This window comes from Leishmania panamensis (assembly GCF_000755165.1).
Source record: "Leishmania panamensis strain MHOM/PA/94/PSC-1 chromosome 31 sequence".
NCBI classification, from domain to species: domain Eukaryota; phylum Euglenozoa; class Kinetoplastea; order Trypanosomatida; family Trypanosomatidae; genus Leishmania; species Leishmania panamensis.
The window spans coordinates 930,090-952,311 of NC_025878.1; the positions used below are offsets into that span (position 1 = coordinate 930,090).

The window sequence follows — 22,222 nt, forward strand, 5'->3', positions numbered from 1 at the left end:
ACATGCAGAGAGAGAGAGATGCGCATGAAAGCAAAACCGCAACACGGAGAGCAAAAAAAAAGAGAGAAGAACAGAAATGACTATGGGGATGTCAAAGGGGGGCAGCGAGCAAGAGAGAGAAGAATAGAAAGGAAAGGAAAATGCAAGACCACTGCGAGACGAAGGCGAGGTAAATTACGATTGAAAGAGAGAGAGAGAGAAAGAGGGGTCTGAAGAAAGCGGATGGGGGGGGCGTAAGCTGAGAGAGCAGAAAAGGAAAAAGGGATGTAGGCGGGAAGTGGGGAGATCAATCTGAGAAACAAAACACACAAGAAGACTCAGACGCCATTTTCCCAGCTGCCTTACTCAGCAAAGCATCTCTGAGAGACATGCTCTACACAGGGCGCTGACACTGGAAAGCCCCCCCCCCCCCCACACACACACCGAAAGCGACTCATCATAAATCGCAGCACTCGAACATGTTCACAGTGTCCGAAGAGATGTTCGAGACTTTGAAGCACGCAAGGGAGAAGCCTGGATCGCTGCGCTGCAGAGAGATAGATGGAGACGCACCGCTCGAGTCTTTCACAGATGAAACCTCGTGCTGGGGCTCCATTGTGGCACGACGAATCATTGGGGATGGGCTCGCTAAGCTGCCTGCCACGGTGCAGCCGAAGTCCGTACCAGAATCCTGACGAGAAGTACCGGATAGGCTGTCTGATTTGATCGTGTTCGTTAGCGGCCCGAGCTCCCCCTTTTCAGTTCGCACCGGTGTGGAAGATGGCGAGAAGAGGTGGGAGAAGCTGCAGTACGCCACCGCCGGAACAACGGGCAATGGCACTTGACACTGCGGTGAGATTTGCATCTGATTGATTCCCCTCACCCCCTTCTCTGAAGCAGGCAGAGGCTTTCGCGAAAGGCCTTCTGTTTTCCGTGGTGGGCTGCTCTTGGAGATGCCCTTGTCCTTCAGTGATGGAGTGGCTATTGATGACCCCTCTTGGCTGCTGCTGGTGCGCAGACATTTTTCCCTGTTGCTTTCGAACATGTTTCGCAGCTTTGCCACCATACTGCCGTGCTTCTCTTGGGGAAGCTGAGAGAAGGAAAAAAGGTCTGTATCGATGCTTAGCGACTGTGTCACGCACCACCTTTCCTTGTTGGCTGCTGTCAAGGACGCCGCAGCGGCGGAGGCTGCACGGACAGCCTGGGCATGGGGACTGCATGCCAGTCCTCGACTGCCGGTGCGGAATGCGCCCAGATGCGGCTTGGTGTCGCTCGTGTGGGACAGCCTGATGGGTCGGCAGGTGCTCACGCTCGTATTTGGCTTCGATACTGCGTCCTGGAGGGCTGAGCCAGACCTCAGGTCGGCGGCGTTGTTGCCGGTGCCGCCTTCCTCGCCATATGCGCAGTTTTCAGAGTTGCCGGTGCTGCTGGCGTTCTTTGTTGTGCCAGCGGGCGAGGCTACGTCGGCGTGGCGCTTGCAAGACATCAGTGGTGATAAAATGGACCACTCGCTCTCCTTCCACAAGACTAGACTGTTCAGGTCGACTGGGGATGGCAGGCGCACGGTACTATCCCGCCTGCGACGTGCCCGTTCCTTAACCTGCGTGAGCTTCGGTGACGATGGTGATGCTGGTGCAACTTTGGTGGTTGATGCAGAAGGAGCGACGTTATTGCAAGCGCAGTTGTCGTCGTTTGACAGCAGACCGAAGCTGCTGATAGAGGCGTCGCTCGGTTTCTCTAGAATTCGATCGACAGTTTCGCTACCGCTGTTGAGATGAAGGGGCCTGCTGGAGAGCGTCGCGAGTCGTCTCTGCTCCTCACTCGGTGCCGCGACGAACCCAGGCGATTCCATCAGCACGGAGAAGTCCGTCGTTGACAGGAGATCGACCGAGTCCTCAGCGAACGTGGCGCTATCCCGATCTTTTTCCTCTCTTTTCCGTACGTTGCTGGAACGGTCTCCGTCGGCGGCACGACCAGCGGTTAGCGGAGATGCTGATGGAGACCCTACAGCTGGTTTCTTTCCAGGCACAGAGGCGATTGGGACTGCCATGCCGGATGCAAGGATGTCAGTGAGGTCAGCCGGCGGCGACTCGCAGCGCTGCCGCGAGAGTGCAGATTCTGGGATTGCAGACGCGAGACTGACAGCACTGGCCAGCTCGGAGTCGATGATCACAACGGACAAGTCACACGTCGTGGAGGACGACTTACTGTCCTCCACGCTCCCCAAATTGGAGCTGGAGTCGCCACTGCTCCCACGCTCGCTAATGTTGTGCGATGAGACGGGAAAGGAAAGCCTGTCAGACTTACCTCTGGAATCCGCTTCCCGCATCCCATTCCTTGAGCTGACCGCCAGCCGCTGGTGCTGAGGACACCGAACAGGCGGACGCGGGACACGCGTAAGGTCGATTTCGTGCTGCACCCTAGGTTGTGGCAGGGTCGAGCGACGACCAAGGCTCGAATGAGTGGCGCCCTGAGAATCCTCTTGAGATGAGTCCGTAGCGCTGGAAGGCATTTTTGTGTAGCTCACCGCGAGTGATTGCCGTTGCGCAGCGGAGGTCCGCATGGCGCTCGGTTGCGGTAGTGGGGCCGACAGGGGCTGTGGGGATGACGGATAGCCGGCGCTACCGTGAATACCAATGGCAGCAGCGGCGGCGTTTTGGAGCCTGGAGGCTGCGGAGGCCACCGTTGGAGTAGAAGTCAAGGAAGCGGCGCCACTGTCACTGTTGTTACTCACCCCGCCTACTGCGCCGCTTGCGGCGGCGGTGCCTAGCTGGAGTCGACTGCTGGAGGAAACTCGAAGAGGCGTCCGCCGCGGAATCTTATCCGAGGAGAGGACAAGGGAATTTTTGAAAGCCATGGCGTTTGACGCGAGGGGACGGCGGCTGTCACCCGCACCACTAACGGGTGCACTGTGGCGCAGTGTAGTGTCGTCCTCCTCTGTCGCGGTGACGCCCAGCGGTGGCTGATGCGAAGAGGCCGAGGCTGCAATGACGGGGTTGATGGCCCGCCTGCCGCCCACCTTTTGTCGTGACGCCTCTGTGAATGGCGGGGCTGGGGGAAAGACGTGCATGTCTGTGGGTCGATTGGCGACTGCGCCTCGCAGTGCCTGGTTGGGCTTCTGCTGTTGCTGCTGATGTGAAGGAGGGACTTGCCGCAAGAGAGCGGGAGCGCCACCGCCTTGAGGCATCGGAGCCGGGGCACCGTTTCGGGGCATAATGTGCTGCAAAACGTCGCTATTCGCTCGCATGATGTTGTTTCCATTGAGATGCGGCATCATCACAGCCGCGCCGGTGGGAAGACCGTTGACGTGTTCGCCCTCATAGGCAGCGTTGTTGAGCTCCGGTGTGGGGCAGCGTGGCTTCGCTTTGAAGCTCTCAAAGGTTCTGTGCTCCTCATTGGAGGTGTTGGCAGTGTCCTTCTTGAACGTATTTGCTTCCTCGCCTGGGACAATGAGGGTGATAGCAGAGCGACGGCGCTGCGTCTTGGCCAGCTCGCTAATGATGCTCGAGCGTCGCTCCATCGTGGGCCAGCTGTCTTCGTGTGTGGTGCCCTTAAAGGGAGGCCCAGGGAGAAATAGGCGTCAACGCGACGTCTTGGACGCGATAGGGCTTTGCGCAGGCGTGAGAGGGAGACGAAAAGAAAGAGAAAACGAATGGTGTGACGGACTTCCCCGCTGCGTCAGTGAGCGCCTTCGCGTATGCGTAAGAGAAGTGCGGCCAAAATGGGAGGGGAATACTAAAGAAAGGCGGCGGCAAAGGGTGTGTGCCTCCGCTGCAGTGTAGAGGCGGGGTGAGGGGTGAGGGGGGTGAGGCAGAGAGGGCAGCGACGGAGAGAGACCGACGGTACAGGCGGGTTGAGGCTGTCAAGAAGAAGAAAACAACAAAAGGAAAAAAACTGCGAGAACAACAGCGCGTGTGATTCCTTCCGAGGTGACTAACAAAGCGCCGTAAGAGAGATGGTCGGGGGTCGCAGGAGGCGGAAAAAAAAAGGAGTGGAGGGTGGGCGCCAAGACTCGCTGTGGAGGAAGCAGCAGCAAACCACCCACACCACCACTACAAGAGAAAGACACAACGCGAACGACGAGAGCACAGGCGAGGAGGGGCAGAATGGAAGAGCGCCCAGGCAAGGCAACGAATCACTCAGAAAAGGCACCCGTGAGGGACAGAAGGAGAGGCACAACTACGTAGTAAACAGCAACAATGAATGAGCATACGCGGCTTGCAGGGAGGAAAAGAATAGGAGGCGGGTGTAGGGCTGAGAGGTGGGGGAACAAGTGAACCGCCAATACACAACTAACAAGGGAATAAATTCTTTAATATCGATGGCGTAAGATCCATGCAAAACGTCCTCGTGGTGGCGCACGTCCGCAAGGCAACACAGGGGAGGGGGGGGGCAGGGATAAAGGGGAAGAAGGGGATGAGAGTAATGCCGCCACTGACGCGGAATCTCCTGGTCGCTCTTCTTCTTGCTAGGGAAAGGAGAAACCAAACCAACCACAAAATAAGGCACATAGAAGAGAGGAACTACGAGTTACTAGCAGAGAGAGAGCGCGAGAGAGAACGCGTAGTTGATTTTTTTGGGGGAGGTGGGGGGAGGAGGAGCGCGAAGAGCTGAAGTGCCAGCGAAGAAAAGAGTAAGGCGAGGGAAGGCGTAAGAGTACGGAAAAGAAAGGGATGGAGGAACCGCACCAACAGCGAGAGCACAGAGGGGTGGTGATGATGGAGGCGGGAAATCTAGAAGAGAGGAAAACAACAGGCGGTTGGCACAACCGAAGAGAAGGGAAGAGAGGGAGACAACGTGTGGTGCTACCTCTCCCACCAGAAGCGGTGGTAAAGTTGTGCCGAAGCACGTACCCAAGCAGAAGGGAAGGAGACGGGTCTGCACGTGAAGAGTCCCCTCCGCCAATCTCCCACGCTGCAGTGCGCTGTTTTGCGTAAGAGAGGCCAGCCGAGTATGTCCAATAGGGCGAGCGAAAAGGGGCGGCTGAGATGCAAGAAAAGGGTGTGTGTCTCGAGGAGGACTCGCACCCTCTGCAGGGCACGACAGAGAAGTGGAGGCTCTCTACTGTGTCACTCGTTCGCCAGGGCACGCTATTCACGTGTTGCCGGGCGACTATAGGATAGGCGAAAGGCTGTAAAAACACAAGAAACAAAGAATAAATGATGACTCCTCTCTGTGAAGTGCAGAAAGAGTAAAGATGAGACGCGGTGCACACCATCATACGAGTGCACCGTGTGCAGGCGTGGCGGTGGGCAGCAGTGAAGTCCAGCATGAGGAAGAGGGTCCAGGGAGGCAAGCAGCCCGGGATGTAGAGAAAGGAGGCGAAGGCGCATGAGATGAGTGGGGAATCGGGCGCATGCGAAGAGACGAGCAGAGCAGAGGTTTGGCGGTTGCAGGCTGGCGCTCACCTCCTTCTCGATCAACGAGTTTGAACACAAACACGCGGTAAGAAGTCTGGATCTTGTTATGATGACCATGCCCCCTCCAACAAGCGTGCTGAGATAGTGGTGCCTACTGGTGGGTCATCTCACGGTTCGACCCGGATGGGAAAGACGCTCGCAAATCTCTGAGTGTGCTGATGCCGATTTGGATAGTTCGTAACGACCAGAGAGGTGTGCGGGGGACTGAGGACACCGTTCTACCAACCAAAAACTAAAGAAAAACGAGTAGAGAAACACCACACCCACATTCATGAAGACGATCAGGCGGTCAATCAACCACTTAGGAGCGCGCGTGTGCTTCTACCACCGCAAGCACGATATACTGCCGCCTCGCGATGCGGTTCGCCATGCATACTCGTGTGTGCCCACCTGGAGTGTGTTTCTCATCCATGGACCACTTTTCTCCGCCTTCGGTGCCTGTGCTTCGTTCCCTTCTTGTTGCTGAAGGGCCGCGCGAGTGTCTATGACAGAACGCCTACAATGGGAGTAGCCCCACAAGCAAATATGAATAGAGGGCGCGTCATTCGCCATCATCAGATGAGATGCGAGATCTGAGCGCATAGGTGACACGCCGTCTCTTCAGAACTGCGCCTCATCAGGGTTGGGGCCGTAGCGCACGTTCGAGTTGAGCGCGTCGATATTTGCCATGTCCTCGGCGCTGAGCTCAAAGTCGAAGATGTTCGCGTTCTCCTCGACACGCTCCTTATGAACCGACTTGGGGATCGTGATGAGATTGTGCTGAATGTCCCAGCGGAGCATTACTTGCGCCGCTGTCTTCTTGTATTTTTCACCAATCGTGATAAGGAGAGGGTGAGTGACCAGATTGCCCTGGCCTAGCGGTGACCAAGCCTCAACCTTGATCCCCTTGGCGTCGCAGAAGGCCCGCAGCTCGGCTTGGTTGTTCAGCGGGTGAAGCTCCACCTGGTTGACCATCGGCGGTACAGAGCACATGGCGAGCACGTCCTCCAGATGGTGAATGTTGAAGTTCGACACGCCGATGGCCCGGACCTTCTTATCCGCGTAGAGCCTCTCGAATGCGCGCCACGAGTCCAGGTACTTCTTGCCCTCCTTCAACAGGATTGCGTTGCCGCGCGGCCAGTGGATGAGATAGAGGTCAATGTACTGAACGCCGAGCCTCTTGCGACTCTCCTCGAAGGCTGCCAGTGTGCTCTCATAGCCGTGTTCTGTATTCCAGAGCTTCGTCGTGATGAAGACCTCCTCGCGTGGCACACCGGAGGCACGCAGACCAGCTCCGACGCTCTCCTCGTTCTTGTAGATGGCGGCTGTGTCGATGTGGCGGTAACCGGCCTGCAGCGCCCACTTGACGGCGTTCTCGGTCGCCTCGCCGGCCGGGGACTGCCACACACCGAGGCCAAACTGCGGCATATTGACGCCGTTGCTCAGCGTAACCGCGGTCTTACCAACGTTGGTCATTTTGTGAAAGAGGAGCTTAAAGATTGGGGACAAGAGAACGAAAAGGCGAAGCGCCACGTTTGCATAGTAGTTGCTTGAATGGATTGTGTAATAGCCGTAGTGAGGGAAAGGTGGTAGAGAGTAGGGCGTGTCTTGGTGCTACAGGTAGACCTGTCAGAATCGAAAGCACATGGCCGTGGCATCAGGTGATACAGTCGGGGGTCCGTGACTACTCCTCTACTAGCCAACCAGGAATGGCGTGAGACAAAGCCCGAAAGAATTCTGCAAAGAAGCACACGTCGTGCCTCCTGCGACACGCGCTTTCTTCACCGGGAGTACCCAGTACCCCCCCTCACATCACCACCGACCTGTTCCAAGTCTCTGCGAGCATCTCTTTACTCGTCCAGCCTACGAGAGTACACCTGGCGTACCCCGAAAAAGAAACTGCTACAGATGCACAACACAAAACAGACAGAGAGGCAACCACGGGTAAAATTGACCACGAGAACGATGCCCTGCTGAGGGCCTCACCAGGGACATCTGGAGAAAGAGGGCGCCGCAAGAAGAGAGGAGGCGAGGAGAGAGAAAGAAAGCACGCATGCATGCCCAGGCCAGGAAACACTCGTATTGACATAGAGGAATATTTCCCTTTCGTTTGCCGGCATTAGAGAGCAGCGGGTATGGAGGGGGGAGAGAAGGGAATAGGCTTCCTTACCTGTAGCACACATACATAGCCAGATAATCCGATACCGCTGGCGTGCACGATCGCGACGCTTACAATGAGTCACATCACTCAAGGCGGCATTTCAGAACTATGTATATTCTTTCCCTAGTGCTCACGAAAGTGCTGAGCCCCTCTCATCCTCTCACCTTCCCGCTCTCACTGCGGGGAGATCTGAATGAGGATTGGATAGGTGGAGGGACTGACACTAACACACGAGCCGGAGTGGAAAAGAGGGCCGGAGCGGGAGGGGGGCTGCAAATGAGCGCACGAGGAAGGAAAACGCACACCGCATTTTGGACAAAGAGGCGCTGCGGGGTACGTCACGACTCAGAGGACGAAAAAAAGGCAAAAAATACGACGCGTGCGCTCAATACAGCGGTGCTCTCCACTAGCACTGACCGTCTGGGGGAAAAGGCTGACCCCCCAAGGAGATGACGGAGCACACACGCAACTTCCTCCACCCAGTTACGCACAACGAGCAGGGAAAAATGTTTTTCCCATGACAGCAACAGCGACTCACTCACTGGCTGTGGAAAGGCCTGGGAAGCAGAGGAGGAGGAGGAGGAGGAGGGGGGGGCTGAAGCGGAAACGATAGAGTAGGGTGGAGAGCGATTGACGGACGTCTGCTTTCATTTTATCGGAGGCGCACCTTCGCCGCACTCACAGGGCATCCCTTGGATTACCATGGCCAAGCGAAACACGAGAAGAAAATTTGTCGGCATAGAGGCACCACCACCGCAATGAAATAAGGCAGAATAAGACGATCCACTCAAGCATACAAAGGGCAGGATAAGAGGCAGAGAAGGCGCCACGAGGAGTGAACCTCGAGTCCCTCTTCACTACAGTAGATCAACACGGAGGCATACAAGCATTCAAACACGCCAGCCGACGAAACATCTCTTCAGCACAACAGCGGTGTGTGACAACATTACCAGCCTGAAAGGCGAATACATGAGCAGCCAACCCCCCTCCGAAGAGAGACGTATGTGAGAGACAACATATGACAAGCAAAACAGCAGGCAGAAAAAGACGGCCAGCGCTGGCACGTAGGCGCCCATGGGCAGCCGCCTATACCAACACGACACGCGCGAGGAGAAAAGCGCCGATGGGGTCACCACTGCCATGAGACCGCTGTACCGACTCACACAATGGGGAATGAGCAAGCAGGGCTCAGCGAAAGGAGAGAGGGGGGAGAGAGAGCGGCAGAGGAGACCAAGACTATAAGGAAGGGACACCGGAATGTGAGCGAGGCGAAAAAGAGCCTCCGACGAGAGGAAACACAGACTCCAACAATGAAAGAGGATTAGTTGAGAGAGGCCCAACTAGAAAACCACCGAAGAGAAATGGAAGAACGCAGGCAAGGAAAGGAGCGACACGTACGGACTTTCCGAATGGCAAGAAAAAACAAAAAACGATAAAATTTCGTCAGTTGTGGACACGCATCCTCCGTGGCGCTTTCAAATAATTACACAGGAAAGGATGCTCGGACTGCCCACACTCTGCATTGACGGCTTTCATTACCGCTAAAACTCAGCAGCAGTGTGTCTGTCAGGCGAATGCAGAAGCATGCAGAGAGAGAAAGAGAGAGGGCAACAGAAAAGTCAAAAGGGAAAGGTCGAAGAGACCCGTGCGCAGCGGAATGAGGAACACAACCGAACACGCATCTCTAAAACGAGCAGATGAACAATGGCAAAAGGGGGGAGGGGGGAGGAGCAATTTTAAAAAGGAGAGAAAGTCCATTTCTGCAGAGGACCCAAGGCAAACGAACAAAACAAAGAAACGTCACAAGGGACATGGTCGGCAGGAGACGAGCCGAGGTGACACAGATGCACAGCACGACCGGGATGACGGATGGAGGAGGCACTGAAGCCGCCACTGGTCCTTCACGAATATCCTTGCAAAGCGTAACCGCTTTGTAAACAGATGCACGACAACAAAAAAATAACCGCACACCTACACGCCAGGTCACATGCGTGCGGGTATGCAGCCCCCTCTGTCGCTGCCGTCGTCTTTCTATACCCCGCGTGTGTTGGTGACCGCCTCGCGCGCAAATGTGGGTGGCCCCCTCCACCTCCCAATGGCCGACATCGCACTCTGACGAGAGGAGGATGAGGAGTGGAGGGGGGGGGAGGAGGCGACAGGAAGAGGCAGAGAGTGCACTACAGTGTTCACAAGTTATACATGTGCACACTACGTTGCCACGGATTTATCAGATGAAGATTTGAGCGCCATAGCATGTAGGGGAATACACCCACCACCACTACCATCCCCACACACACAGACACAAGCAGCACAGCGCAAGAGGAAAGAGCCGTTAAAAGCGAAAAAGTGGGTGAAGGGGAAGAAACAGAGGCGTCAGCTCGGTCAGACAGAGGGGAGGCAGACGAGATAGGGAAAACAACACACACAAAGAACGGAACAGTTGTCGCCGAACCAAGCGGCAGCAGCGAGAGAGGGGCAGCAAAACGGTTGCTACCCACAGGCAGACACAAATAGCGAAAAAACGAACCATCAAAGAAACCCCCCAAATAAAAACAAAACGATGGCGTTAGAGAAGGGCAAGAAAAGAGGTGAGGAGGAGGGGGGCGCCATGCTCACTTCGTTCTTCGAGATACCCATCGTCTTTGATGTGCGACCGCCTCCAGCGGAGGAGAGGGCAAAGCCACGGTAGAAGGCCTGTTGCGCATCCGTGAGGGAGGCGGAGGAAAGACGGGTGGCGTGGTAGTGGAGTGTCTCATGCGTGCACGACAACAATAAGAGAGGAGCCTAAGAAACTAACAGACAAGGGAATGCCATGAAGAGATCAGCCAGGCGCAAATGCTGTGTGCCTGTGTGTGTGGGGGTGGGTGGGGAGAATGAATCCTACGGGCAGAGAGAGGTACAGGCACAGGGTGGCCAAAGGGCGACGAAAAGGAAAAGCACACGTGGCAACACGAGTTGCCTCACACCTTTTCAAGCTTTTTCTTTCGTTGGATCGCTTGAACTGCATGAGGCCGGCAGTGAGCCGTGGGGGGGGGGACGAAAAGCTCAATGGGGAGACGCATTGACTATCCGCTACGCTGGCTTTTTCGCTGAGGGGCGGTGGATGGGGCGCGGAAGGGGGAATCCCATCAACTCCAGGACGGCGAGTGCAGCGTATAAGACAGGGGAAAACGGAAGGCCATGGAGAGCAGCAAGAAAACACACAAAACTGCATAAAACTTGTGAGAGTGGGATACACATGGACCAAGCGAGGGGGGTGCAGGAGAGGGGCCCCCTCAAGGACGCGTCAAGTTTTGCCTGGACTCTGCGAGCATCAATGCGCGACGAGAGCCTGGAAAGGGGAAAATAAAGGGCAGAGAAAAAAAGGAGGAGGCCAGAGGAGCAAAAGAGAGCGATACCAGAGGGCGTCACCATCAGGGACGCCCCGCTCTTACGGTGTCTCGCTTTTTATCTTCTCGCTTGATTGTCTGCTCTTCTGGCTTGCTATTAGCGTGCCTCCCATTACCCACATCACTAGCAGTTGGCAGTTCAAGTTTCTGTGGAGATCAGCGGGGGTGAGGGGGAGGGGGGGGGGCGTTATTCTGTTGCACTGAGAAAACGCTACGGTGAGTCCATTCCGCAAGCGGGACATCCGTATCGCCAGTAAAGACACCCCCACACTCCCCCCACACACACAAGCGAAGAGAAAAACAGGGGAGGGAAGAGGCGTGTAGAGGGGCAACACAGCGAGTGGATGTCGTGGCGGTGCCGCGCAGCGGTGGTAAGACGGCAATCAGAGGGTCCATAGAAACGCGAAGAAGGGAGAACAAATCACTGAATCCTAGTTTCAATCACCTCCAGAGCTGCACAAGCCCTTTCGGCTCCGTTGCCCACGGCGCTCTCTTTGTTCAAGCAACTCATACCAGGGAGAGCAGAGGCTCGCCCACTAGCGAGGCAGGCACCACCAGAGGGGTGACCTCACGCGAATAATTTCGGCCTCGGGGTCAAGGCCCAGCAGTTTGTGCACCATTGTGCTCGTCGCCGTCCGCCGGAACATGGGAGGAGGAGACTCGTACGTAACTGGAGTGGTACCTGCAGAGGAGCTCGTATATCCACCACTGCTGTTGGTAGGGGATGATGATACGAAGCCGGTGGGCTGCGCGTGCCAGTTCCTCTCGTCTTGCTGCGACCGCGCCAAATTTAGTCGTTGATAACCACCACAGTTGTGCAGATAAGCAGCTGCATGCGCACCACACCCGGCACACCTGCCTGGATAGCCGGTCGGCGGTATCACGCTCGCTCGAGGTGACACATAATAGTGAATGGGAATGGACCTGCGATAATTTGCGACTGAAGGACTCACCCTTCGGTACACGTTGCTGCTGCCACCACCTCCAGGCGGCAGCAAAGGAACGGTGTCCACAGCAGGTCTCCCTTCGCGCACCTCCACCTTATCATCAGCCTCACTGGAGTCAGAGAGTTCCGCCTTGTCAGACTGAATACGTTCTAAGGCAGTCTTCCGTGACTGCGAGGTGGGGCCGTCTTCGCCGTCACCGTCTTCGTCCGCATCCTCATCGCTGTTCGTGTTGCTCCGCACCATCACCTTGCTGCTGTGCGCGTCGACGTTGCTGTGACTGTTACACCTTGATATGCAGGTGAGGGTAGAGCTCAGCCGTCGATTGGCGTCATCATCGCCATCCACATCGTCCTCTTTGTCCTCCGCTATGTTATCCTCGTCGTCGTCGCTGGCGCAATCTCCGCGAGTGCCGCCCTCTTTATTGCGCAGCCGACCCTTGCCAGTTTCCATCATCCACCCAAATGCCGTCATCGTACCTTTGCGGTCGAGCGTGCAGCACTGGGACGAATCAGTGCTCGGCGACACTCGATAACCATCGTCTTCGTCATTGCTGTCGTCGTGTAGAGTACTGCCGCCAAAAATGCCCGACTGTCTCATAAAGGCAGCACTGGTCTTGCTCGATTTGGGGGCCAGGTGCTTGCAGGACTCAAAGCCGCTACCGTACAGGAAGCTCCGCACGGAGATTGGCCCATTCTGCAGTGGTGAGGTATCGTGCGGGCGCGGGCTGGCTTCCAGTGAGACCTTTTTGTCGCTTGCGCATTGTTCCCTGACGTCCTCGCTGTCTTCGTCACCGCCCTCATCTCCTGACACGGGGCTCGACACCACGGCAACACTGTTAGGCGTGCGGCCGTACAAGGAGCTGGCCTCTCCACAGCGTCGTGCTGGGTTCTCATCAGCACCTGCCCCGCCACCACTCGGGTCGCTTTCAGAGAGCGTCAGGTGTCCTCCTGTGGTTGAGTGAAAGAAGCTCTGATAGCCGCCACATACGACACTCCGGCCGGCGGTACTCATCCCTTGCCTTTCCAGCTCGGTCGAGCTCCATTCGCCATTTCTATCATTGTTGGTTCCGTACATGGACTGCCATACAAGAGATCCGCTCTCAAAGCCGCTTGTGGCGCTGCGGAGGGGGGTGCGGCGATTGATACTCACCAGTACCCGGTGAAATGACGGCGGCGCTGGCTGCGAGGCGATCGGAATGCCAGCAGCCGACGGCACTCCCAGGGGGGCCGCGTCGACGGGTTGACAGCGTTGCCGCTCACGGAGAGGTGACGCGCTGTCTGTGTGGTCGCCATTGAAGCATGTGATGCTGCTGTAGTTGCTGAGTTTCGAGGAGTCTCCTCGCTTGATGATTGTAGCGGGAACGACGCCGTTTACTGCCCCAAACCGACTTCGTGGGGCTCGCAAAGCCTCACAGATGTCCACTGGGCCTCCATGAGGATTCCTGAATGGCTCCATGGGGAACATAAGAGTGAATTCTTCGGGGTTGAGCTCCGGTGGCGCCATGCTCGCTACCCTGCGCTGCTCCTGGTGCTGCTCTTTCTGTTGCGCCTGGAACTGATATGGCGTACCGAACCGGAGCGAGGAAGAGTTACTGCTTGTCATGTAGTACTGTGAGTGACAGCGGGGCGGGCTGGGGATTGCACTGCTGCTGCACACCCACTCTTGCCCAGCTTGCGGGCTGGTGTCCCGCACGCATGGATTGTGTGACTGCTGCGTGCAGCTGCTGCGTCTATCCATACACTCTCGGAAAGGTTCGCCAGATACGTGCGGCACGGCACTGCTGGCGCTGTTACATGAATGACGGCGTGGCTCGCTGGGGGGGCACTTGAGAGGAACGACTGTTCGGGAAGCCACCGGTGCTGTTTCGCTGCCGATACTCCACTCTGGTAAGAAGTATCCCCCGTCGCTCGTTCCGGATGGGAGTGCAACCACCGATGAGCTGGCACGGATGGACTCGAATAACGGGTCTGTTGAACTCGGAGCGCCATCATTGTCGTTGAAAGACGCTTCCTGCCCTGGTGACTCTTGCAGCGCAGTCATTACTTCCCCGATTCCACGACTGGACGGCGATGCTGACGAGTTTCTTTGAAAAACCAGCTTGCTCAACTTTTGGCTCGAAGGCTGCCGTGCTTTCCCGGTGGCAACCATCGACGTTGCGGTGGCGTCAGCTTCGACAGCGGGTCGACTCCATCGCCCTGCGCTGCGCTTTAGTGATGGGCTGCTCGGTATGTGATTCCATCTCCGCTTTTTCAGAACCTCCTCTGTGCCCTGTAGAGGAGCGGGCATAACGCTGTAGTAGGGCGACACCAGCTCCTCTTCCGAGTGTCTGTGCTTAGCATCCATCACGCCCTCGACGAAGAATAAAACTAAGCTACTTCACTAGCCCGACCAAGTATGCACGCGGGTCCCCTTTAGCTCGAGCGTTAAATATGCGTAGACACCACCGCAGAAAGAGAGAGTGAGCCGAAAAGGAGAAAACGTCGCGGTGGTGAGAGGAGAAGAGAGTGAGGAAGCCCATAGAGGCGTTGTAGCCCATGTCGGAGCGAATGGGGTGTAGTCGTGCGACAAGGAAAAAGAGCGACAGAAGCCACCTTGTGGGGTGGTGCAGAGGGAGTGCTAGGCAGCTGAGAGAAGGCAGCAATAACCCACAAGAGTGAAGGAAAGGTTTGCCCCATCCCCCCCCCCCCCCACATACACACCCCGAGGACTAGGCGTACCTTAGCACGACCCTCCAACAGACGCAGTTTATCGCGTCCTCTTTCGATCCTTTATATTGCCGTTAGTTTTCTTGGTTTGTCGGCTTACTCACGGCGTCGAGGACGAGCTCGGTGCGTGAGCAGAGGAAGCGGTGGAAGACATAAATGAAGCGCTGCAATGTGCGCACTCGAGACCGTGAGTAAGGGGGAAGGGAGGGATGGTGGGTAGAGAGGCAGGTGGGGAATGCGCACCACACTTGAGAGAGCGAGATGATGAAGCCAAAGGCAAGAAAAAGCGAGAGGTGAGCTGTAAGCGCATGCGCTGTGAGTAGCCGTTTCGCCTAAACCCACCAAACAACCGCGTCGCGCACGCGGCGACCGAGGCGGTTTAACCCCACTCCAGAAAAAATAAAGAGATGGGAGAGGAGGACAGATAGAGGGAGAGAGAAGACCAGGGGGACAATGCGAAGGGAAGGAGGAAAGGCGAGACTCCACATACGGGTGTCCCTTCTGAGCTACTTGAAAAGGAAATCAAAGACAGCGTGATAGAGCGAGAGAGGACGGGTGGGGAGTGGCGGACCAGCGACAACCCGGTTGCCTCCCAGTAATGCCAGGGTGAGGGGAGGGGAGAAGGGGGAGGGTGTGGAAGTACGCGAGAAGGGGTCCTGGGACCAGCAAGCATGGTCATTGGGCTCTCGGGTGGCGGTGAAGAAGATAAGGCGCTTCACCCATGGTGTAGGTGCACCATCACCTGCACGGAGCCACCCTCGTATGCCGACTGCAAGAGTGATTTCTCAGCGAGAATTCCACACGTGTGCCGGCGCACTCACTAGTGCTGGGATCATCGGGGGGGGGTCTACTGGGCCTACTGCTCAGGGGTTTCTGTGCAGAATGGAAGACGGTGTTGTAATCCGTGACTTCCATCCGGCACACAGTGAGGTGGACCTCGCGTGTGCGCGCACCCCCAGTCTCGGCCTATCTCTCCCCACAATGGGAAAAATCATCATTTCTGATTCGAAACCTGTTCAAGGAAAACAGGAAGAGGGAGAGAGAGAGAGACAAGGGGGTATCGAGGGAGAGCGAAGCAGCGTGTGCCACAAGATCAACGGCGCCATACTAAAACAGGGCCGCGTAGTTACAAAATAACATAGTGGAGATTTTAAAGATAGTACAGCCGTTGGTCATACGCGGACGCTTAGCGCATGCGTCTGCTGCTGCATGTACGTTTCGCTGACCAGCTAGTCAAGAGCGCCGACAGGAACACACTGGCAGGGACAGGTATAATGCCAAGCTCAGCGGCGACGGAGGTGGTAGCTTCAACGTGGAGAGTACTAGTGCTTCGAGGAATTTGTCGTTCAACGATTCATTCCACTACGAGCACGCCTGCAAACATAAGCATACAGCCCCAGTTCCTCTTTGCTCCAGTTGCGCTGCAGCTTTGTCAAGGAGGAGGCGGCCCAACCAACTCCATCTGGTGTCGTTCAGCCCCATTGCGCTTCCATTGAATGCAGCGCAGACGAGGCCCACGGGTGCTCCCAGCACCACCGAAACACTGCAAAGGCTGAGAAGAAGAAACACACACAGCAGGCGGGTGTGTATGTTGGTGGAGAGTTATCGACGCGATTCGTGGTGAGCGGGTACGGAGGCCATCATTACCGCACATCTCTTCGCCGCGGTTCCAGCTCAGACCTCTTTGCCGAGACCAAGAGTCCGCACAATTGTATACCCCAGCGGAAGGCGGCACGGCTTTCCCACAAAGAGTGAGTCGCTGGGCCCCTGAGAGATGCCGCGCGCAGAGAGGTGACCTGCATCACCTAAGGGCTACTGTGACGGAGACACACACACCCACACACACACGTGGGGGAGGGGGGGGGGGGCTGTGCATATGCCGAGTTGCACGGCGAAGATAAAGAGCCAGCAAAAAGGCCAGCCCAGAGAGGAGTGGCAGAGAAGCACATCCAGTCGTTTTCCTCTCCGTGTGGGGCGGCGTCTATCCTCGGGAATCGCACCGTTTGTCGGCAAGCGCATTCGGTATTCACTGCGCACCGTAGCGCTTAGTCGCTCTGCGCGAGGCGGGCGTCGGAGGAGACCCACAAGTTGCTGTCTTCGCAGTACGCTGCCAGGGAGAGTTTGCGATCCTCACTCCAGCCCCGCTTCTTACATGTTTCGAGAAGCATCGCCAAGCCGAGGCGGCGCAGGAGGGCAGAAGGGTGCCTTTTCAGCACTGTCTGCTCCAGGACTTCCATCGCACTTGTGTTATGGCTGGCATAGGAGTAGCCCTGTACCGAGCCAATCAACGCCGCTGCGGCACCAGGATGCATGAGCCCAGCTGTTTCCATCTCTACCAGGTGCGGCACCCACTCCGAGAGGTCCAATTTGCAAATCAGCGAGACAACGATGGTTGGCTGACGACGGGCCGCGATGAGTTTCTCCATGACCCCAGTCACAACAGTGCATAGCAGCCTTCGCTCGTGCGCCGCGGCGGATAGCATGATGCCACCAAGCACGTTTACCACCCTCTCCAGTGATGCGTCGGACTGGATACTGAGAATGACTGAGATGATAAAGGGAGCGGCTTCCGCAGCGGTGCACGTGAGCATGCATCTGAGCGCGGATTGAGCGATATGCGGTGAAGTGAACTTATCCAGGTACTTGGAAGCGGCCTTGCACATCGCCAGGTTGTCGTACGGTGGTACGGAGGCGAGTGTGTGCAGTGCCGCGATGCCAACGTCGCGCACCGGGTGGTGAAGAAGTCGTTGAAGAAGCGCTTGATACTCCCGCACCTGCCAGGGGAGTCGGAGCCATTTCCACTGCACGTTCGACATTGCGCTACAAGCCGCCAAAGATGGTGTGGTCTCCTGTTTGTCCCCAGAAGAGGTGGCGGCAGTATTCGCTTCCTCTGCGTAATCGCCACTTTCCTCTCCTTTAGTGGCAGCTGGCACCTCGGCACCCACCGCCCGTTGCGCTGCCACGCAGTCTTGCGTGACAATGAAGGTGTAGTACGACCACACCTGCGGTTTGTCAAGAAAGCTGAAAAGCGCTGCCACTAAGGCGGCCAGCACATCGCCGTGCATAGCCATCGCGGTCTCCTCCCTCAACGCAGCAGGTGGCGTAGAGGTGGCGACAGCAGAAGGTGCCGCGACGCCACCACAAGCATCAGTCACTTCTGAAGGCATGGGTAGATGACGCTCGGCGGCAAACTGAACGATGCGCGCGTACGCCACGTCGTCGCGCTTCGCGCCAAGAAGGCGTAGCGCCTCTTTCAGCACCGTCACTTGGTTCTCCTTTAGAACTGGCTCAAGAATGCGCACTGCCTCGGCGCTCGGCACGCGTCGCAGTGTGGTGGCCAGGGCCCGAAGTGCGTCTGCGCGTAGGTCCGCCACATCTAGCGCATTCTGTAGGGCCTTCTGGGCTGCGGCATCGCCGTCCAGCTGGCCGAGTGCCTGAAGCGCCAACCGCATCGCATAGCTCCCATGCTCAGGGTGCACCTCCGTTGCCAGGGTAATCAAACTCCGTGTGTTTCCATCAGCGTCCGTCCAACTTGTGGCGGCGGAGACGGCAGGCAGCCTGGCGAGATTCGCAATAAACTTGTTGTATTGGCAAAAGTCCAACTCAAGTGGGGTGTACATGGCTTGGAGACAAGACTGTGCGTACCGGATCTGTTGGCGCGATGTCCACCGGTGTGCCTTCTCTACCGGCAGCTGACACACGAGCGCCAACGAGTTGCTGTCTGTGTGGTGAAAGCGGCCAGTGGGGATGTTCTCAATGGGTGTCACGAGCGTGTCCAGAAGCGGTCCCTGCAGGGTGTCACACACCAGGTGCTGCACTTTGCTGACAGTCACCCAGTCCTTCTGCTCTGCGATGAGGTCTGAAAGCTCAACTGACAGCTGAGGTGCAAAGTGCCTGGAGTACAGATCCAAGGACACATTTGCAACCCTGTCGTCTGTGGAGGACATACCGGCTCTTAGCGTATCGTGCGCGATAGACCAAATCGAGGGCTCGCCGTTGCTCGGCGCAGACGTTTCTCGCAGAAGGGCTTTGGCGACGGCTTCGCTTTCGAGAAGGCTTTGCAGGATGTGGATCGACGTCCACATGCTGCCGCTGCGGATCAGCATCTGCGCAAGCGGAAACAGTGCTGCCGCCAGGACAGGAAGAGCGTGCGGGTACAGCTGGGGTAAATGGCGAAAGGCATGCGAGGGGCTCATCCAGATAGTGAACTGCTTTCGCTTGCGAATAAGCGTTACAAGCTGGCTGACGGCAAAGTTCGTCTGCGGCCCAACGAGACGGCAGAGAAGCTTTTCCAGCCCTTGCAATGTTTGGTCGGACACGTCTCTGGCACTGTAGGTGGCCTGAATCAGCTGTGTGAGCATGTTTTGCAAAGGGCCATCGGCAATATGCGTGACCGTACGCCTCCAGAAGCCGAGCGGCAGTGCCGCCCACGCCTCAAGCATCGCTCTACGCCACGGATCCTGTTCTTTTGGCCGCTTTGCACAAAACTCCAGGGCAGCTGGCAGGTGCTCGGGGTAGTACTGGAGGGACGCAAGGCCCGCCCGAATCATCTGGCAGCGAATCTCAGCGTCGTTGCTGGTCACGTAAGCCTCCCCGATCCTCATCGCCTCAGGGAAGGGCAGGAGGGAAAGATAGTCGATACGCTCATCTGGGAAGTCTTGCAGTTTCGCGTGATTGTAGAAACGGTGGGCAAACGCTCTGCGCTCCGCTGCAGATGGCATACAAGCAATCCAGCGCACCTCTAAGACTCCACGAGTGTCCTCTAGCTCCCTGCAGCCCCGCGCGAAGTAGGCGCGCCGCGCCCCCGGAAGCATGGACGGCAGGCAGATGGTCACCGTGCAGAGAATGCCCCTGTCCAGCAGCCGTAGAAGGAGGTCAGTGTGCCTTTCAAGTCGCCTCCAGGCACGCCGCGGCATCGTGCAGTTCAGGGGGTAAGAAAAGGCCGCCACCATCTCCCGTCCCTCGCCGTCGAGAAGATACCTGCCGATTTCAACCGGAAAGACGGAGAGGTAGTAGTGCTCCAGCATGGTATGGACAGTGCACCGCTCCAGACTCAGAAGGTGCGCTGTGGCAGTAAAGAGGGATAGGCCGTCTTTCGATGCACCGTGGGTAGCAAGAAACACGAGCGCTTTCTGAATCAGCTCCTGAAGTGCCGCATCCACAGCCTTGCTGAGGTTCACCTGCTCCTGCACCCGAGCCGTCAAGTACTGCGTTACCCTCTGAGGATGATAACGGCACAAGAGGCGAAGCGACTCGGTGTCAAGAGCGTACTGCTCTTCTTTCGGCAGCTTCTCGAGTTCTTCGAGGCTCAGGGAGCCGAGGAGCAGTTGCATCTTGGCGGGGTCCGTCACTGTGTGCGCCTGGTAGAGCTGCAGGAGAGACTGTGTCCGTTTTGCACGAACGAGTCGCTTGACTAGGCACTTGAACTGGGGGAACCGAGCTCTCTGTAAAAACTTGATCGTCATCGCTGCAGTTTGCCGGTCTCCGTTAGGGGCCAAGATACACATAGGCGTCATCAACAGCTGTGACACCTTGAGGGACGAGTCCTCCAGCAGTGAAGACGCCGTGGCTAGCAGTGCGGCTGGCATGGCCCGCCCGACTCTTCGAGTCTCTGCGAAAGCGCCACGCAGCGCAAAGGCAGCAAGAAGGTGATGGTAGTACCCCTGCGACGGCGCACCGAGCGATGTAATGATACTCTGCAGAGCACTTGACTCTTGCTCGGTCGCAGTGATGCTACAGCGGCCAAACTCCACGAGAGTCGCGCAGCGGCGGTGATGAGAGAGTGAATCTACATGCTGCAGCAGTTCGTCGGGAGAAGAGAAATGGAGCATGGCTTGGAGCGGAAGAGAGGTGGGGGGCGATCGAGGAGCAAACAAGAGCGAATTCACAGGGGAAGGAGGGGTGGGGGGGGGTGTCAAGAGATACACTGTGTCCACGTACTGAAAAGGGTCGAGATGGAAGTGGGGAGGAGAGGCGTGACCAATACGAAGAAGCGAACGAGCAATAACAACAACAAACGGGTGCCGCTTTGCAAAGGTGCGTGGGAATGCCCTGAAGCGAGAAAAGGCGCGTCTCGGGGGCGAAGAAATGGCGAGAGTGGAAGCACTCCCCAACACACAAGCAAATATGTACGACCCTCTTTGGTGTCTGCTTACACAAGCGCGAGTGTATGCCTAGCAGGAGGAACGAGTGTTAGCTATGAATGACGGTAAGGCAGAAACCCGAGAGAAAGTGTGTGTGTGTGTGTATGTGTGTCAGTGTGTGGCTGTGAGAGGTGAAGCCGGTGGAGGGTGTCTGGAAGAGGGGAGACGAGGAAAAGTGTACATGGACGCCTGCGAGGCGAAGGAAGGGCAGCGTTCAAAGTCGCTTCCTTTTTTTTCTTCCGCAGAGACCTCTGCCGCCGTCTCACGACGAGGTCATCCTGGAGAGGTGTCGGTGAGCGCTGCAGGGGACGATTTGTTCCCACGCCAAAATGGCTGCACTACCAACAAAAAAAACGCAATGATTCTCTTGACGTTCTGACAGGGCGTTGTGACCCTACGCCGACCCCACCAAACCATTAAGCGGGAAGAATGAAGAGCGAAGAAGACAAGGCAACAGACGACAGGCGAGGTGCACTACACAGACATGGCCACCCACCCACCCACGCACACAGATGCGCTCACATGAACAGCAGAGCATCAGAGAGATCTGGACCAGTTGAGTTACGACCAGGAAAAGGGGTGTAGAAAGTAAAGGGAGTGCATCTACAAGGGGGGCTGAGGGTTGGGCAGACGACGCGTCTACTCCTTATGCAGCAGCCACTCCCTCACGGAGATCACACGAGCAGGAGAGATTGGCGCAGAGAGAGAGCGAGCGAGCGAGAGAGACGGGCAGATGAACCAAAGAGGAACTGCACGCAGGGCACCACGGAAATACAGGTGAAAGGCGTCGTGGTGGAAAGCGGCAGCGGGTCACAAGAAGCCACAGTCTTGAGGCAGCAACAGAACATAGCTGGTGCGCCTTGAGATTGTGCGCGTACTTCTCTTTTCCCACCTGCCAAGGATCGACTCGCTGAACATGTTAGCTTCTTCCCTAGTCCGCCAGCGAGAAGATGCAGATTCCGGAGAAGGGAGAGGTAGGGCACCAGGGAACGTGTGCTGTGCTCCGGTTTGACTCGCGAGACGAGAAGGGCCACAGGGACAAGCGCAGGGCAGCGGCACCACCGGAAACAAAAAAAGAAAGGAACGCGCTAGAAGAGAGGAGGTGGTGGAAAGGCTGAGAACGAACAGAACAGTTCAACAGGAGACCGAGCTGGTCATCCTGCGGTAGATGGCCAAACGCCTTACCTGCCAACAAATTCCGCCATGAAAGGGACACACAAGAAATACCGCTCATCGAGAAGAGAAGTGACAGCGCGTATATTTCCACCACACGTCGCCGACGTCAGTGGCGGCCACACAGCAGGACAGGACACACGGGAGGGAGCGCCCTGCCCACAACAATAAAAGGAGAGGGATGAAAGGAGAGGGGGTATGAAAGGAGAGTAGTGCACCGCAGTGGGGGGGGGCGCCTAGCCCGCAGCCTCACAACACATACCGCAGACATAAGGCACAGCGGATTGTGCGCCGAGAGAGCGTACACATTGGGAGGGGGGGGAGAC

General features: G+C 56.9%; 4 protein-coding genes across 4 annotated transcripts, besides 1 other annotated feature; all 4 read right to left on the reverse strand.

Annotated features, from left to right (window-relative positions):
* Positions 1-436: 436 nt before the first annotated feature.
* On the reverse strand, positions 437-3,499 carry LPMP_311990 (hypothetical protein; the record flags this gene model as incomplete). Its single annotated transcript, XM_010703285.1, has 1 exon — positions 437-3,499. The coding sequence occupies one exon, from the start codon at positions 3,497-3,499 to the stop codon at positions 437-439; it is 3,063 nt and encodes a 1,020-aa protein (XP_010701587.1).
* A 2,500-nt stretch (positions 3,500-5,999) lies between these two features.
* On the reverse strand, positions 6,000-6,854 carry PGFS (prostaglandin f2-alpha synthase/D-arabinose dehydrogenase; the record flags this gene model as incomplete). The annotated part of the gene is made up of 1 exon (XM_010703286.1): positions 6,000-6,854. The coding sequence occupies one exon, from the start codon at positions 6,852-6,854 to the stop codon at positions 6,000-6,002; it is 855 nt and encodes a 284-aa protein (XP_010701588.1).
* Positions 6,855-11,464: 4,610 nt separating this feature from the next.
* On the reverse strand, positions 11,465-14,218 carry LPMP_312010 (hypothetical protein; the record flags this gene model as incomplete). The annotated part of the gene is made up of 1 exon (XM_010703287.1): positions 11,465-14,218. One exon carries the CDS (start codon positions 14,216-14,218, stop codon positions 11,465-11,467), a length of 2,754 nt encoding a protein of 917 aa, XP_010701589.1.
* Positions 14,219-15,927: 1,709 nt separating this feature from the next.
* Positions 15,928-16,377: a repeat region.
* Positions 16,378-16,625: 248 nt separating this feature from the next.
* LPMP_312020 (hypothetical protein) lies at positions 16,626-20,411 on the reverse strand (the record flags this gene model as incomplete). Its single annotated transcript, XM_010703288.1, has 1 exon — positions 16,626-20,411. One exon carries the CDS (start codon positions 20,409-20,411, stop codon positions 16,626-16,628), a length of 3,786 nt encoding a protein of 1,261 aa, XP_010701590.1.
* Positions 20,412-22,222: the final 1,811 nt, after the last annotated feature.